The sequence below is a fragment of the Xyrauchen texanus genome, chromosome 19 (assembly GCF_025860055.1).
Source record: "Xyrauchen texanus isolate HMW12.3.18 chromosome 19, RBS_HiC_50CHRs, whole genome shotgun sequence".
Classification (NCBI taxonomy): Eukaryota; Metazoa; Chordata; class Actinopteri; order Cypriniformes; family Catostomidae; genus Xyrauchen; species Xyrauchen texanus.
In genome coordinates this window covers 6,907,853-6,926,372 of record NC_068294.1, presented here as the reverse complement: position 1 = coordinate 6,926,372, position 18,520 = coordinate 6,907,853, and the positions used below count along the sequence as shown (strand labels likewise).

General features: G+C 37.6%; 1 protein-coding gene and 1 long non-coding RNA gene across 2 annotated transcripts; one reads left to right on the top strand and one right to left on the bottom strand.

Moving 5' to 3' along the window:
• Positions 1–745: 745 nt before the first annotated feature.
• On the bottom strand, positions 746–17,898 carry bscl2l (BSCL2 lipid droplet biogenesis associated, seipin, like). The gene is made up of 9 exons (XM_052149218.1): positions 17,610–17,898; positions 16,959–17,341; positions 7,309–7,390; positions 5,372–5,515; positions 2,911–3,045; positions 2,640–2,737; positions 2,399–2,531; positions 1,637–1,721; positions 746–1,411 (listed from the first exon to the last, which is right to left on the bottom strand). The coding sequence occupies exons 2-9, from the start codon at positions 17,204–17,206 to the stop codon at positions 1,131–1,133; spliced, it is 1,206 nt and encodes a 401-aa protein (XP_052005178.1). The 5' UTR covers positions 17,207–17,341; positions 17,610–17,898; the 3' UTR covers positions 746–1,130.
• On the top strand, positions 1,309–7,896 carry LOC127659422 (uncharacterized). Its single transcript, XR_007972536.1, has 5 exons — positions 1,309–1,428; positions 2,391–2,471; positions 5,374–5,556; positions 7,330–7,463; positions 7,564–7,896. It is a non-coding gene; the product is annotated as an uncharacterized LOC127659422 (long non-coding RNA).
• Positions 17,899–18,520: the final 622 nt, after the last annotated feature.

The following is an 18,520-nucleotide window of genomic DNA, read 5'->3' as shown; positions in this document are numbered from 1 at the left end:
TACATGTTCAATGTGTATTATGTAATGGAATATAGGGGAGTAAACATCTATTATGTCATTAGTGAAAGTACTATTTTAATTGGAAACTTTCTTACTCTTACTCAAGTAATTATTTTTGTTAGTACTTTTACTTCTACTTGAGTAATTGTGTTTTTTAAGTAATTGTACGTTTACTTGAGTACAGTTTTTGGCTACTCTACCCACCTCTGGACTTTTTAGGATAAAATAGTGGCCAAATAAAAGTTAATTAAAATTGCAATATTCACAATATTCCTTCATTTTAAATCACCAGCACAATCATCGCGATTATATTGAGAATATTCAATATATCTTCCAGCCCTACCACAATGCCAGCGTGTTTGGATGCTGGTATTTGCTGTTTGCACCAAGTAAAACAGACTAATCTCACTAATAATTTGGTGATAGTAGATTAAATAGACATTTGGTGATGCTGTTTTTCAGTGGAAAATAATTAGTACTTATAAAACTAATAGCACACCTTTCCTCAACAAGCCACATGATTTTATGTACATTCGTGTCTGTAGCACAAGCAGTGTGGGATTAGTTATATACCCAAAATTTTATATTTAATCTCTCACTCCAAGTATAAACAATAGTTCACTTCTGACAACCAGTGGATATTTCTCAGGTTGGTGATGTTTTTTCAAAAGAGGCACACATGTAAATGAATGCAAATGAATAATGTTTTTTCCAAACATAAACCACAACCAAATAGCATTTTCCCTATAGACTATTTATTGCTGTAGTCTCATTGTTATTAATAGACAAGGCAATGTTGTTTGCGTAAAATAATCCATACAGAATCAAAGGTTACATTTGGTTATCAATAAAAAGGTTATAAATCAAAATTTGCTTGGATATGTAGGTCATTTGTCAATAACTGGGGAGACAAAAATAAATCTTCGAACATGGTGGCAAATATACGTGTGCTTTTCTTGTCAAATAGTAGTAAACTAATATACAAGCTATTACATCAGTCTTGCAAAAAGTTAATAATTAAAAAAAAGGAAACTGTTACTAAAGTTATAAAGTCAGATATAGTCCAGTATGTGGCCTTTGCTTGCCATAACCTTTCCCCTTGTTTAGCAGACAGTTATACTCCATCGGCTCTAGGAGCTCAAACAGACACCAACACGATAGTAGTTCTTATCTACGGTGTCTTTTAATGCCTGAGATGATTGTAACGTCCCCTCAGACAAATGTCTTTGCCTCAAAATCATTTCCCCATTACCTAATTCACAAATGGGTTCTTCCTCAGCAAGTTCTCTGGAGTCTTCACTCTCAACCATCCCCATGTCTGGAATGGATTCTTCCATCTCAACAGCATTGGAATCCATGATGTCATCGCTGCCCATTACAGGGGGGGAATCCATCACATGTGTTGTAGTGGCTGTATACAGACATACTGTAAGTTAATGCACATTATATTCTCATTTAAAAACTTAAACCATCAAGATATGTAAGTGCAGATTTGTAAATTAAAGTTTATGTACAATATTTATAGTATGAAATTCTGTAAATCTTAAATCAGTTAATTTCAAGATTTTAAAAGTTTTATTGCTACTGTACATTGTTAGGATGGCTTGAAAATGATAGTACATAAAGAAGACTTCACCTGTGGCCTTTTCTTCATCCTGGGGTTCACACTGATCATTCATGTCCTCTGATTCATCCTTTAATTCTTCTTGTTGCATATCAGCCTGAAGCAAGGAAAACACTGTATGGAAATTGTGTTAACGTGCACAAACCTGCTGCATAATGGAACCATTCGAAAACAGTCTCATGTCAACTCGTAATAAATCGTACGAGATGGTGAACTCGCAAGATATCGTACAACTTGGCTCATATGAATAATGAACAACTTTTATTCTCAAAGAGATTAACCAATCAACACACAGAATTTCAACTCAATACAATACAGGCATAGAATTATAGCTCACTTCCTATGCAACACTTTATTCAATTCTTTAAGCTTGGATGGGCCCGCCGCCGGCAACCATAGTCTTGCAGTCTTGACCAATACAAAATAGGTATCGTTTGAAAACTCTACATTAAAATGCATTCAGGTATTATGACCAAAACTGAACAAGTGCTTTGAAATTTGCCCACAAATCAGAAGTGTTCCAGTTTGCTAATTTATTTATAAAAAAAAATGCACTGTGCATATTATTGCATTTAAATGAGATAATTTTTGATTGCAGTTGACATGATTGAAAACAAATCTGTGAATGTTGTCTTGGTCAGTGGGGACTTTAGAGTCAAAAAGGTTGAGAACCACTACTTATAACCTACAATAGGTGAAGAAATTTTAACATTTACTTTAAATATACAGTATACGGAGTTTGACATCAGTTCCATTTTCATTTTAGCAGCCCACCTTTCTAGGTAACGTCCTGCGGCCACTCAGATTAAACTGCAGGAAGCTGAGAACGATGATCAAACAAAGGAAGGTAAAGTTACTCATCACCCCGATCACAGCTGAAGTCAGGGGGAAATGATACAACAGGTATCTGTACAAATTAGAGACAAATGCATTGATATAAAGACTGTAAATGAATTCAAATGGACTAATGTGAGCACTAACTCAAATGAATAGACAGAAACACACAAATGCAGACCTTATCCCTGAAAAATGAGCAAAGATGTAGAGATGTGCATTGTAGATCTGCACATGTGGAGAATGGATCTCTATAACAGCACCAATAGTGGGTTTGTACTGAGAAAACAGAGAGATAACCTTACAAACTGTGTGTTCAGTTGACATCAACACGTTTCACAACTTCATAGATATAGAATAATAAGAGAATAATTTCAACTATCATATGACTAAATAGGTATTTGAGCTATCTGCATCTTAGGATGTGAGAATGGTACTGAGGCTACACTCACAGAGTCATCTTTAAATTCAGAGAACAGCTCCACCATAACTGACTGCTTTTGCTCCGACACCCCTGTCAACAGCATGGGAGAGAAGATGATTGTACCCAGAGATTGGAGCAGAGTGGAACGATAATGAAGCATTGCCTGAATGAGAAAGAGCAGAAGAGATCTGATTTGATTGGCATGACCTCATGAAATTTACATGACTGGCAACATTTTTGCAAAATTACATTACATGATTCATTACATATAACGCAGCAGTTCCGAGATGAAATTACCACTGTGTGGCGCTAAAAGTTAATAAAATTCTCTCTAAAATAGATGATGTTGTTAGGGTTTATGCTCTATAAAGTTTTCCATCTATGCATCCATATTCTATATCTGCTTGTCCTATGTAGGGTTGTGGGTAGTCCATCACAAGGCAATACACACAGAAATACACATTCACACACTCATTGTGGGCAACGTAGGGTCTCCAATTAAAGGTGCAGTATGTAAGATTCAGAAACCCTTGCTAATTAATGACACCTGTGGTCATTAAGTGAACTGCAGCAGCTACCTGTTGCTCGTGCTCATGCTCGTGCACACACTCCATAGGGAAGCAAGCGAGGAGCATCGGCCAAAACAATGAGCGTAACATACAAAGAGACAATGAGATTCACCAGCATCATGCTGACAGATGAGGTAGCATAATTAAAATTACACAGTTATGAATGTTTTAATACAAACTTTGAGACTGAATATTATATTTGAATCTCCAGTGCTGGAACAGGGCTAAAACACAGTGTGGATATAGATCTGACTATAAGAGACTGTAGTTTAAAGTAATCACTTTTCTTTGCATGATACACTGAATGCATTTATATGATAGCCTATGTCAGTGTTAGCTAGCTAGCCAGCTTTATCAATAGCTGTTAGCTAAATTTGGTGGATGATGACAGTAGCTGTTTATAAAATAGACTGTACATTATAAATATGTTGACACAATTCAGTAGTAATGTGATTCCATCACAACTGTCATTTTGATTTATCGATGCGCTATTGTTTTATAATAATAGAATGTATTATCAATATATTTTCTGTATAACCAAGTTACGTTACACTAATGAATGGAGCTTTTTTCATTATCTTGAACATTGTCTAGAATTCATTTCATGTGTTATTGTAGTTTACCTTGCTGAATAATTACAGATTAACATTTACATTAACCAGACTGTTGGTATAAAGAGAAGATCGTTGAAATTATTTGAAAGTTACGAAGCAAGGTAGCTTGTAATTCGTCAGCGTTAGCATGCAAGATCAAGTTAGCAAAAATGACACTGATCAATCCTTATGGCACTATATTTCACATGTTTTACAGTTATGTAAGCTTATCTGTCCAATAAGAAGAACTCCAATTCAGGGTCTGTTTTGATTCTCAAAAACTGAATGAATCAAATGCCCTGCCGATGTCCACTCTAGTTTTCGCGCGACCACGATCATGTTCCTGCTTAGACAGATGGGATTCAGAAGATAATTTATATTTTTTTTGTCTTACTCTGAGCTTGTGTAGAAGTCGGTGTTGTGCTGGGAGCCAGATGTTTGCTGGATTTCATCTCTAAGATAACATTACCTAGTGTTGCAGTTGGTTGTCGCTGTTGAATAGCGGAAAGAGAAGCTATTAATGTCTGAGGCAAGGCTCTTGGGAGCGCACATAAACGTTACATCCTTTGGATTTTCCCGGCAAAACCGACCCACTCTCTTCCCATGAAAATCAATCTACAGGCTTTAATAGGCAACCTAGGATGTCTGAAAAGGGCTCATTTTTTAAGTTGCATTACAAGCCGTTCACACATTTGCAAAAAAAAACATTATTACATGAAAAGTTTACATATTGCACCTTTAACTTAACCTGCATGTCTTTTGGACTGTGGAGGAAACCAGAGCACAAACACAGGAGGAACATGCAAACTCCCACACAGAAAGGCCCAGTTGAAAGGCCCATACCGGGACCTTCTTGCTGTGAGGCAACAGTGCTAACCACTGAGCCAATGTGCCACCCCTCTATAAATGTTTAAATCAACAACGAACATAAACCTAATCAATATACAGTGTCACAAATCAAATGTGAGATAAAAATACAATTGCTGACGCAACCAAGTCGACTTGCAAGCTCTTCAGGGCTCGTATCAGACAAGTTTAACACTATCAGTTGAGCTACAGCATAATTTGATGACACTCAAACAAGCTTGTAACTGTAGTTGGTTATTAATCTATCTTGGATTTGATCTGACACAGCTGCATTATAAAAACAGCACGTTGCATTGTTTAGGACTAGCTGAAGTATGCCATTAAATTAATGTTATTGGTTGAACCATGTGCATTTTTGTAATGTGAACATGTAATAATACTGATATCAGTATTCATTGTCAAGAACAACTAAAAGCAAATGTATTTGTTTTTGCATGTGTCTGTGTCTTTTCATACTTACAGAACGTGCCGATGTGCCAACAACCTGACCAGCTTTAGAATAGGGGGACATTTTTACCAGGAACATTCCCAACTGCTGATTGGCTGGAGATTCTGGCATTTCTAGCTCTAGTGTGATGTGATAGGGCTGACCATATGTCATTACCTGTAGTCGGCAGAAAAAAAGAAAAGAAAAGAAAACTATGGGTATGTTCGCAATGGCTTACTACTTGAACTATTTTGCAGCATGCAGCATCTATACCAGACATGGGCAATATACGGTCCACGGGCCAGATTTCGCCCTCCACATGGTTTTATCTGGCCCGTGGCTCGTTTGTCCTAAAAGCATTTTTTCCATTGGATATTTCAGTTATCTTGCATTGGGACATAACACACCCCCACAATCATTTAACATGCTCAGTGTTGCGCCCAAGCCCCCCACTTGCACAAACTGGAAATATTCCACCTAATGTTATACTTCTTTTGTGCAATCTGGCAACCATGCATGGGAGTGCACACTTTCTAACTCTCTCTTTCTCCTTTGAATAAAATTAGAGATATCTAGTGTGATATTCTTCTCAAGGAAAAGTGTGATACAGCCACTCCATTTCCATTCTTGTGGGTGCTTGCGCTGTTTGGTGAAACTAAGTTTGCGAGCAATTTATTTTAATGACAGATAGAAAATTATCTACCTTTGAGGAGCAATACAATTAATTTGGCAATGGCAGAATTGTCCCATCAGTCACATACACATCAGAAAATTTAGTTCACATCTATTTCTGGGTTTAAAGATACAAGAACCAAATCAATGTGGAACAATGTATCTCAAAAGGAAAACAATGTGGCCCCCATGTTCTGCTTAAAGCCTGATGTGGCCCCTGTACCACAATAATTGCCCATGCCTGATCTATACTGTGCATAACATAAACTTTCTCTATGCATGAAATACAACAGATGATTAACTATATTTGCCAAAATGTCCAGAATGCAACCAAAGAACACTGCGTGGAAAACAGTGTCCTATAAAGCAATTCGAAAGACCTTCCATTTTCCATTGTAAAGAATAAACCAGCAGTGATATCAATCTATTTCAATCTATTTATTCACTATTTTTCAGACTTCCAAAAGTTAGAAATGTTTTTCTTATGATTGGATTAAATTGCAAAATTACTATGTTTATTTCCCAGAGGGTAACTAGCTGTCACTTGCTGAATTTAACATGCATCATGTGACACACCATAGAATACTACCATACTACTAAAATACATTTTAAGTTATTACATTTTAAAAACTATACATCTTAACAAAGAGTGAAATAAATATAATATTTTAATATTAATTGTGAGAAAATTATTTCTATATATTTTACAAAAATAAAAACCGTCCCACAGTTTTGGCATCATTTTCACACTGATATTTTTTCAAAAGAAAGTGTTCATGTTTAGCAGGTTGATAAAAGTGTCAGTAAAGAACATGTTTGAGATGAAATATGAGTGATGTGGTGTTTGAAGAAAACAAAGAAAATTCATGGCCAATTGTGAGCAGAATATTTTTTATTTTGCATCATTTCCAGCAAGCTGTTATTTTGCTAAATTAATGTGAAAATCGTATTTACTTGTGTGTATTTAGTATAAATAAAATGTTTGCTATGAAATTAGTCTTAATAAGTCAAAGTAGGTTATTTTTCATTTTTTTTTATGTTATTTCCACCACAGGATTATATTAAACATAATACAGACGTTTAATATACGTAATATATGTTGGTAATGACACTGCTGGGAATTTTCATGACTTTCAGAAAATAAAAAAATTATGCATGCACAGTACATTGTTAGAAAACACAACCTGCATTTACCTGTCAATCTCAGAAACTCGAGAACAAAACACAACCGCAAATGTTCTTAAAGAAAAATTATATAATGGTAAATATAAACAGTGTAGTAAAGCAATTATGGTCACCTGTTGTTTTCCATTTTTCAGCAGTGAGACATTAGCCTCCAGAAAAGAACACATGGAATGATGAGGAGATGGACAGTCAATCCTGCAAAGCAGAAACACACATTTGACATGTGTGACATCATGAGCTACTGAGAATACAGCCTAAATGAATAAAGGTCTGAATTATTTGTCCCATTTAAAAGTTTATTGCCATCAAAAACTGGTCCACAGAAAATAATTTGTATTATTATTTATTATTCTTTCTTTTGATTGCAGGCATTGGTATCTTGGCTTTTTTATACTTCATGATTTTGCATCATAGTAGCGCATTGAATATATAATCTAACTAGCTTCTCAACAGCGAGATGCACACAATGGGCACAACAACATGGAACACTTTACAGCCATGTACATTTCTAACATTCTTTATTCATTGATTTTGGTGCAGATCAGATGTACGTTATTCGTTTTGCTTGTGGTGATGTCCAAAGGCAGAAGGCGACGCAATTTGCTACTGGATTGTTCTAAATATTCGAGCTTTGCTTCCAGCCTTTTAAACTCCATGTAAAGTGTAAAAATATTGTTCAGACTAAGGAGAGATGTTGAGAATATAAAGATGATTAAGAAAATATATCGTTTTTCTATATTTTCCAAGCGATCGCTGGAATTTGTAAACTTTTTTGTTTGTACACTTGAACAGTTCTTAATCTGTATTTGCTACAGGCTGCATATTCAATAAAAATAAAGCTTTCTGCCTCTTTCTATGAATCTCCACATGAGATCAGTAAAAGTAGCTGTTATAACCACTTGATGATAATTGAAAGTTAGATATATGCAGTTGATAGTGAGTAATTTGTAATGTAATGTTTACATCCTGCATTCATGGTGCTAATGCTAATGCTAGCGGGCTAACCTTGGCCATATGCATCTCTCTTTCAGTGTATTTCATGATGAAATTTGAATTTAAATATTTCACTTAAGATAATGAAAATGTTTGATATACTTATTAAAAAAATAGTCGTTTGTATTTTTGTCATGTTTTCTAGTGTGTGGAACCAGCCTTATTATGTTGGCCAATCAAATTATACCTGTATTGGCGGGGACTCCACCCTGATGTATATCAGGAGCCAGGGGGAATTGGAGGAGTTCACTTAAATGTGTAGCTCATACAGTATGTTCAATAAACGTATAGTTGTTAAATAACATCATTGTTCCCTCTCGTGATGGTATCAGAAGTGTACGTTGCACCCACGATCAAGTTCGCCTTGTTTTGAGTGGTATAATGTCCAAGTTAACGCACCAGAGGCTTTCGACTTCGCACAGCCTGCGACCTGGCCTGCATGGATCCAGCGGTTCTCCCGGTTTCGCATCGCAACAAAGCTGAACAAGGAAAGCGGTGAAGTACAAGTCAATTCCCTGCTTTATGCAATGGGTAAAGATGCCGAAGCGATATTCGGATCTTTTACGTTTGCCGAAGCTTCGCATGCAAATAATTACTAGACTGTTGTTGGCAAATTTAATGAACATTTCGTTCCCCCGAGAAATGTTATACATGAGAGGGCCTGTTTTCACCAGCGCACACAGAGATCGGGAGAGAATGTTGAGGCTTTTGTGAGATGCCTCTATGAATTGGCTGAATACTGCGAGTTTAGTGTGAGCAAAGAGGAACAAATAAGGGACAGAGTCGTCATAGGGATTGTAGATTGTGACGTTTCCCAAAAGTTAAAAATAGAACTGTGGCAGGGTGGAGGGCGGGCCCGGGTCGTGATCCTACACACCCGGTCCCGTATTAGGCTAATCAAGCCTTCGAGAGGGATAAAGGTCTGGTAGTGTGTGACACTGAGACTTGTGATGCATTTTTCCTCGGGTCTGTAATGATTGAGTCTGCTTCTGAGGACAGGTAGTGTGTTACTCTGCCTATACAGGGCAGGTCAGTCAAGTTCAAAATTGATACAAGGCTGACATCACCATCATGTCACGCTCTACATATGAGAGCTTACAATGGCGCCCCCCACTGGTCAAAACCAGTATAAACGTGAGAAGTCCTGAGGGAAAAGTATGGAAAATTCCTAGCAAATACTGAAAGTAAAGGAACATTTTTAGAATTTTGTGTTTTTGTTGTAGAGAGGCCATTTGCTAAAAATGTACTCAGTCGAAGCACTGCTTGTAAAATGGGCCTAGTACAGAGAGTGGATGTAATCACAGACCACGATGATGTCTATGGAGACATTGGCTTGCTCAAATGTGAACCAGTGAAAATTGAGCTTAAGTCAGATACCACTCCTTATAGTCTGGCCAGCCCTCGTAGAATTCCCTTTCCCCTGTTGCCTAAGGTAGAAGAGGTGCTTAAACGCATGCAGTCCTTAGGGATAATCTCTGAAGTCACTGAACCAACGGAATGGTGCGCTCCAATGGTGCCGGTAGTTAAAAAAAATGGTTCTGTCAGGATTTGTGTTGACCTCAAACGTTTGAATCAGGCTGTAAAATGTGAGCGCTTTATTCTCCCAACTTTAGAGTATATTGCCCCCAAACTCTCAGGAGCCTGTGTATTTTCTACTCTGGATGCATCCTCAGGGTTTTGGCAAATCCCCTTGGACCCAAGCTGCGTGAAGTTGACCACATTCATATCTCTAGAAGGACAGTTCTGTTTTAATAGACTACCATCCAAAATTTTCCAAAGAGAAATGAGTAGACTTCTAATTGGACACAAAAGCACTGTAGTTGTCATGTATGACATACTTGTTTATGGCAAGGACTAAAACGAGCACGATAAGAATCTTGAGGCTGATCTGAGCACTATCAGAGAGTCAGGTCTGAAACTGAACCATGAAAAATGTCACTTTAATAGATCTGAGCTGCAGTATTTTGGCCACACAATTGGTCATGAAGGAATTAAGCCTGATGCAGCCAAGGTTAAGGCAATCACCGATATGCCTAGTCCCACTAATGTAACAGAGTTTAGGCAAATTCTAGGAATGATAAATTATTTAGGCAAATTTGTGCCAGAACTTTCCACAGAGCTCCAGCCAGCTACAGCTCTGCTGAAGAAGGATGCAATCTGTCTTTTGTATTTTTGTCATGTTTTCTAGTGTGTGGAAACAGCCTTATTATGTTGGCCAATCAAATTGTATTGGAGGGGACTCCACCCTGATGTATACCAGGTGCCAGGGGGAATTGGGAGAGTTCTCTTAAATGTGTAGCTCATACAGTATGTTCAATAAACGCATAGTTGTTAAATAACGTCGTTGTTCCCTCTCGTGACATCTAGTAAAACTTTATTAAAACAAGATCCAGTGCATTCAGAAAATTATTCAGAGCCTTTGATGTATTTTCACATTTAGTTATGTTGCAACCTTATACTAAAATGCTTTAAATTATTCTTTTTTTCTCATCAATCTACAATCCATACCCCATATTGACAAAGCAAAAACCAGATTTTTGATAACTTCACAAATTTATTAGAAATACAAAACTGAAGTATTCAGACCCTTAACTCAGTACTATCTGGGTATCATGTGAGAAGCTTTGCACACCTGTATTTGAGTATTTTCTGTCATTCTTCTCTGCAGATCCTCTCATACTCTGTCATGTTGGATGGGGACTGTCAGTAGAGAGCCATTTTCAGATCTCTCAGAGATGTTGGATTGGGTTCAAGTCCAGGCTCTGGCTGGGCCACTCAAGGACATTCACATAGTTGTCCCCATGTCACACTTGCAGTGTCTTGGCTGTATGCTTAGGGTCATTGTCCTGTTGGAAGGTGAACCTTCAGCCAAGTCGGAGGTCCTGAGAGCTCTAGACCAGTTTTTCATTACGTATATCTCTGTATTTTGCTGCCTTCAGCTTTCCTTCAATCCTGACCAGTCCTCCAGCCCCTGCAGCAGAAAACTCCCCCACAACATGATGCTACCACCACCATGCTTCACCTTTAGGATGGATTGCGCAGATGATGAGTGGTGCCTGGTTTCCTCCAGACATGACGTTTGGAATATAGGCCAAACAGTTCAATCTTCGTTTCATCAGACCAGAGAATCTCGTTTCTCAAAGTCTGAGAGTCCTATAGGTGCTTTCATGTGTCTTGCACTGAGGAGAGGCTTCCGTCTGGCCATGACTTGGTTTTTGCTCCGATATGCATTTTCAGCTGTGAGAACTTATATAGACAGGTGTGTGCCTTTCCAAATCATGTCCAATCAATTGAGTTTGCCATAGGTGGACTCCAGTAAAAGTGTAGAAACATCTCAAATATGATCCAGCGAAATGGGATGCACCTGAACAAAATTTCAAGTGTAATAGCAGAGGGTCTGAATACATATGTCAATTTGATATTTTAGTTTTTCTTTTTAATAAATTTGCAAAGTTATCACAAATCTGTTTTTTGCTTTGCCATTATGGTGAATGGAGTTTAGATTGATTACCTAACAAAATTTAGTGAGGTTTATGCTATATATATATACACTCACCTAAAGGATTATTAGGAACACCATACTAATACTGTGTTTGACCCCCTTTCGCCTTCAGAACTGCCTTAATTCTATGTGGCATTGATTCAACAAGGTGCTGAAAGCATTCTTTAGAAATGTTGGCCCATATTGATAGGATAGCATCTTGCAGTTGATGGAGATTTGTGGGATGCACATCCAGGGCACGAAGCTCCCATTCCACCACATCCCAAAGATGCTCTATTGGGCTGAGATCTGGTGACTGTGGGGGCCATTTTAGTACAGTGAACTTATTGTAATGTTCAAGAAACCAATTTTAAATGATTCGAGCTTTGTGACATGGTGCATTATCCTGCTGGAAGTAGCCATCAGAGGATGGGTACATGGTGGCCATAAAGGGATGGTCATGGTCAGAAACAATGCTCAGGTAGGCCGTGGCATTTAAACGATGCCCAATTGGCACTAAGGGGCCTAAAGTGTGCCAAGAAAACATCCCCCACACCATTACACCACCACCACCAGCCTGCACAGTGGTAACAAGGCATGATGGATCCATGTTCTCATTCTGTTTACACCAAATTCTGACTCTACCATCTGAATGTCTCAACAGAAATCGAGACTCATCAGACCAGGCAACATTTTTCCAGTCTTCAACTGTCCAATTTTGGTGAGCTCTTGCAAATATAGCCTCTTTTTCCTATTTGTAGTGGAGATGAGTGGTACCCGGTGGGGTCTTCTGCTGTTGTAGCCCATCCACCTCAAGGTTGTGCGTGTTGTGGCTTCACAAATGCTTTGCTGCATACCTCGGTTGTAACGAGTGGTTATTTCAGGCAAAGTTGCTCTTCTATCAGCTTGAATCAGTCGGCCCATTCTCCTCTGACCTCTAGCATCAACAAGCTCAAAATTGCTTAAATCACCTTTCTTTCCCATTCTGACATTCAGTTTGGAGTTCAGGAGATTGTCTTGACCAGGACCACACCCCTAAATGCATTGAAGTAACTGCCATGTGATTGGTTGATTAGATAATTGCATTAATGAGAAATTGAACAGGTGTTCCTAATAATCCTTTAGGTGAGTGTATATATATATATATATATATATATATACAGGCCCAGACTGGCCATCGGGAGCACCGGGACAATTCCCGCTGGCCTAGCGACTAAGTTGGCCTGCTGCCAGCCATCGGTTTTTTTTCTTCGTTTTTTTTATTATTATTATTTTATATTACTACCTATACCAGTGCTAATTTTTGAATTTGTCATTCAATAAAATTATTATTAATATTAATAACAATAAAAATAAAAAAAAATCATGAATCTGTTAGTCTTGACTGGCAAGGCTACGATTCGCCTCAGACAAACGGTTAAACAGAACATGCGAGCAGCACCCGTCAACGTTACATTCGTGGAGAAATCAAAACAAACGAGTGCACACTGAAAACTCACAGAAGAAATGTACTGAGGTAAAAATTCTAATTGTTGTTTTTTTTTATTTATAACATATGATTTAGTTTAACATAACAACTAAGGGAGCTGTTTTGCTGAATATTATCACGATTGAAAATGTAACATTGAATTTATTGTTCAATAAACAAGTAGCGTAGTTAATATTTATTATTGAGTTACTTACATTTGAGACGCAAACCATATTAACTGTTTTTGTTCTATTTCACTGACTAAAATAGTTCCAAAGGAAAGCTACATCAGCGTGGTGTTTTGTTACTGAATGATTCAGTGTTTTGAACGAATCTTTTGTATGAATGACTCACTAATTAAGACGGTCACTTGCCGCCACCTATTGGCGGTTTAGTTTAATGTTTAAGTATTGCATTTGTTTTATATTCAAACATTTATTTAAAACATCAATCTCATAACATTATTTATTGCAGTTGTAATTGCAGTGCACAGGACATTATGTGCAGACCCATTTGATATTAGGACTGCTTTACTTCTAGGTTGGTTGTTTATGTTTTTATGTTATGGTCATACTGTGAAATAAATGTAATTTAGGCGGGAATTACATTTAGGGGGGAACCTGAAATTGTGTCCCAGTACGGCCTGTATATATATATATATTTACAGTGAGGAAAATAAGTATTTGAACACCCTGCTATTTTGCAAGTTCTCCCACTTAGAAATCATGGAGGGGTCTGAAATTGTCATCGTAGGTGCATGTTCACTGTGAGAGACATAATAAAAAAAAAGAAAATCCAGAAATCACAATGTATGATTTTTTAACTATTTATTTGTATGATACAGCTGCAAATAAGTATTTGAACACCTGAGAAAATCAATGTTAATATTTGGTACAGTAGCCTTTGTTTGCAATTACAGAGGTCAAACGTTTCCTGTAGTTTTTCACCAGGTTTGCACACACTGCAGGAGGGATTTTGGCCCACTCCTCCACACAGATCTTCTCTAGATCAGTCAGGTTTCTGGGCTGTCACTGAGAAACACGGAGTTTGAGCTCCCTCCAAAGATTCTCTATTGGGTTTAGGTCTGGAGACTGGCTAGGCCACGCCAGAACCTTGATATGCTTCTTACAGAGCCACTCCTTGGTTATCCTGGCTGTGTGCTTCGGGTCATTGTCATGTTGGAAGACCCAGCCTCGACCCATCTTCAATGCTCTAACTGAGGGAAGGAGGTTGTTCCCCAAAATCTCGCAATACATGGCCCCGGTCATCCTCTCCTTAATACAGTGCAGTCGCCCTGTACCATGTGCAGAAAAACACCCCCAAAGCATGAAGCTACCACCCCATGCTTCACAGTAGGGATGGTGTTCTTGGGATGGTACTCATCATTCTTCTTCCTCCAAACACGGTTAGTGGAATTATGACCAAAAAGTTATATTTTGGTCTCATCTGACCACATGACTTTCTCCCATGACTCCTCTGGATCATCCAAATGGTCATTGGCAAACTTAAGACGGGCCTTGACATGTGCTGGTTTAAGCAGGGGAACCTTCCGTGCCATGCATGATTTCAAACCATGACGTCTTAGTGTATTACCAACAGTAACTTTGGAAACGGTGGTCCCAGCTCTTTTCAGGTCATTGACCAGCTCCTCCCGTGTAGTTCTGGGCTGATTTCTCACCTTTCTTAGGATCATTGAGACCCCACGAGGTGAGATCTTGCATGGAGCCCCAGTCCGAGGGAGAATGACAGTCATGTTTAGCTTCTTCCATTTTCTAATGATTGCTCCAACAGTGGACCTTTTTTCACCAAGCTGCTTGGCAATTTCCTCGTAGCCCTTTCCAGCCTTGTGGAGGTGTACAATTTTGTCTCTAGTGTCTTTGGACAGCTCTTTGGTCTTGGCCATGTCAGTAGTTGGATTCTTACTGATTGTATGGGGTGGACAGGTGTCTTTATGCAGCTAACGACCTCAAACAGGTGCATCTAATTTAGGATAATAAATGGAGTGGAGGTGGACATTTTAAAGGCAGACTAACAGGTCTTTGAGGGTCAGAATTCTAGCTGATAGACAGGTGTTCAAATACTTATTTGCAGCTGTATCATACAAATAAATAGTTAAAAAATCATACATTGTGATTTTTGGAGTTTTCTTTTTAGATTATGTCTCTCACAGTGGACATGCACCTACGATGACAATTTCAGACCCCTCCATGATTTCCAAGTGGGAGAACTTGCAAAATAGCAGGGTGTTGAAATACTTATTTTCCTCACTGTATATATATATACACACATTTGCCAAAGGGGAAAGAAAAATGAACTTAATTCAAAGAGGAAAAAAGTTTATTTTCCTTACCCCATTGGCAGATTTTTAAGCATTTAAAAAGTGCTTGTAAATGCATACATTGTTGAGATCTCTTTTAAAATGCAAGAGGAGACGTGTGATTACTGGGGTCTAAACAGCATAGTAGGAATGCACCAATACCACTTTTTCTCTTCCGATCCGGAATATCGGAAATCTCAGTATCGGCCGATATCGGTCCCGATCCGATACCAGTGTTGTTGTTTTTTGCATAATCAGTTTATAATATCTTTACATTATTGTGTGGAACTAATTGTGTGCTCTTTAGTATGTAAAGAAACACAAACCTCTAACTAAACATTATTTCTATAAATGTATAACTTATTAAGAAAAACTTTATTATTAACTAGTATACTGGATAATGCAGCAGAACAATTTAAGTAATTCCAATATAAGTCATCAGTAGAAAAAAAGCATTTTTTTTTATTTAAATTGTTTGCAAATTTTTTTCAACTTGGATTCAGATCTCTTTTTTGTTCATTTAGTTATAAGATATCAGCTCACTATTCATTCACACTTTTATTTTTTGGAACCCATTCAACTTAAATATTATTATCATTTGCAAACAAATAATAATATATTATAATAGTAATATATAGTAATATATCTCAATCGTGCATCTTTAACTTTTAAACGCTCATGCTTTTATTTTGACATTCTGAACTCTCCAGGAAGTCCTGTAAGTATGTATGTTTGTAGGCAAGTTCACAATAGTTTAATTAGTTTCTTATTCAAATTCTGGTCAAATGCTCCTCTGGTGCCCTTCTAAATGCATGTAATAAGTGAACCGAACTATTGAGCATCAACATCTGAGATGTGGTTCGTTAGTAGCGCTCAAATATTGCACACTGAGGGTGTGTGTGCAAACACAGCAGCACCATGAGCTGGTCCTGCGCATACTATATAATAGTTCTTAAACACTGCCTTTTGTGATTCACAGAGCTATCGCATGTCATCAAGTGGCTTTGAATAAAATGCACAAGTCAGAAAGAATATGACTAACACTTGAGAGAAACGAACATGACTAACACACAGTATCAGATTTGGATCAGGCACGTCGGACCGATACCCGATATGTCTAAAAGCTTCAGTATCAGAGCCGATACCGATCGGATCGGAGCATCCCTACAGCGTAGCAGACGATTTAAAGACCCTTTCACATGGAACGTGACGCGTATAATCACACATTCACTCCTTTACAGTAGGTGTCACTCATGGACAGCCGATTTTACTCATTTAATCATTTAATGTAAATGATACATTATAAAGATATCTCACTGGTGTTTTTATATAGTGGAAGTACTGCTGGACACAGTAAGCTCTCTTTTACACAAATCAAAAACATAATGGAAATGTAAGAAGGTCATTTATTCTACTCAATACGAATGCAGCAAGCACAATAAATTTGTGTATCCTGACGGTTAGCTGTAGACATGTCTCACCTGGTCTAAAATGTTGCCCTCACCTGTTGTAGAAGTGGACAGGTGTAATGTGATTGGCAGTGGGCATAAAGGAGTAATAGAAGCTTCCATAGAGGAATAAGGCCAGCCAGAACACCAGTAGTATCACACAGATCAAAACAGCTGTTTCCAGAAGTTTCTGTCTGATCCTCACAAACAGCACTGTTGCCATCTCCTGGATCTGGACCAACAGCCCACCAATCTGAGGTCTGATATCCTGCACATTAGAACTCTCGGGAATGAACTCCTCCATTCTTGGTGCAGTTTTAAAGAGATTTATATCTTTCAAGTTGTCTTGTGGTATTCAGATTGAAGTTGTTGAAGCTACTGTTTCACAACCTCTTCTTGTCTTTCTATCTCAGCTGTCCTTGTCCTTTGGCATGCATCGCTGAACACAAATAATACAAAATATATTTTCTTCATCAGTATTTTTATTTTTAACAGGATAAATGTAAAGTACTTGAGAAGCACAATTGTGTAAAATATTTAAACTTTTAGGAGAATATATCTTAAATTAAGTTTACTTTCTTAACCCAGTGTTAAATACTTAAAAACATTTTTATTGAACATAAATTAAAGCAAATAAAATGTTTTAAACAAGGGGAAAAAAAATTCTAGCTGCCAATATAATAATTTACTATCAACAAATAACTTACCAGAAACTCCCTCAATACTCATGCCGTCCCCGTCTCACCACCACTTCATGTTTCTGTATCGTTGACAGAGTTCCTGTGTGTTTGGTGTCCTGACAACACTCGGCCCCAGAAGCTCTGAAATCTGACTTTGATTAATCTAAAATCTTCTGTATCAATATAGCAGCTCTTTGTGATAAACGTTCCTGCAGTAATGGACTCTGCGGATTCTTGGAAAAATCAGACCGTCGAGAGAACAGCCGGACTTGAAGGCTTCAGTGGGTTGAGACTGGGACTCATGACCAACATGTGAGGCAACAGGACAAGAAGTGCTGTTAGGAAATACAAGTAGTGTGAAATATCCAAGTCATATCCTTGAAATCTTTAAATATCTGTGTCCAGATGGCCCCAATTGTACAATGCAATACTTGTGATAGCTATTTACCCTTGTGACACATTAATTATTATATCACAAGGGTAATAGCAATATGAAATAATTTACTTTATTTAAAAAAGGTATATAATCATTCCCCAACTTTTTTATTATATATATTTTTTTAAATCATGTATTTTGAAGGAGTTGCACATCTGTCTACTGCAATACAGGATCATGCTAAATATTCCAAAGGTACTGTACTTGGTGCATCACTCCTTAAATCAACCTTTTTTATTTTATGTTGTCATAATTAATAAAACATTACCATACTACCTTTAATTTTTCTGCAGTAAATGTTCTGCTGTGCACAGTATACCAGATGACCTATATCATTTGCCAAAATGTGCAGTCTACAACAGAGCCCACAGTGCAGAATTATGTGGCACCATTTATAACATGACTCATTTTTGTGGACTGAATGAATTACAGTATGTGACATAACAAAATGAAATATTGCATTTTCTGTCACGTAATTCTTTTAGTTCACAAAATTAGACAT

Bases quoted from the DNA above. Each gene is read 5' to 3' on its own strand.
- bscl2l (XM_052149218.1), bottom strand. From the start codon at position 17,206: ATGGAGGAGTTCATTCCCGAGAGTTCTAATGTGCAGGATATCAGACCT. The intron at 5,516-7,308 runs GTGACCATAATT...TGCCGACTACAG, and splicing joins TGAAAAATGGAAAACAACAG to GTAATGACATATGGTCAGCC. The intron at 3,046-5,371 runs GTAAGTATGAAA...TTTCTCATTCAG, and splicing joins TTGGCACATCGGCACGTTCT to GCAATGCTTCATTATCGTTC.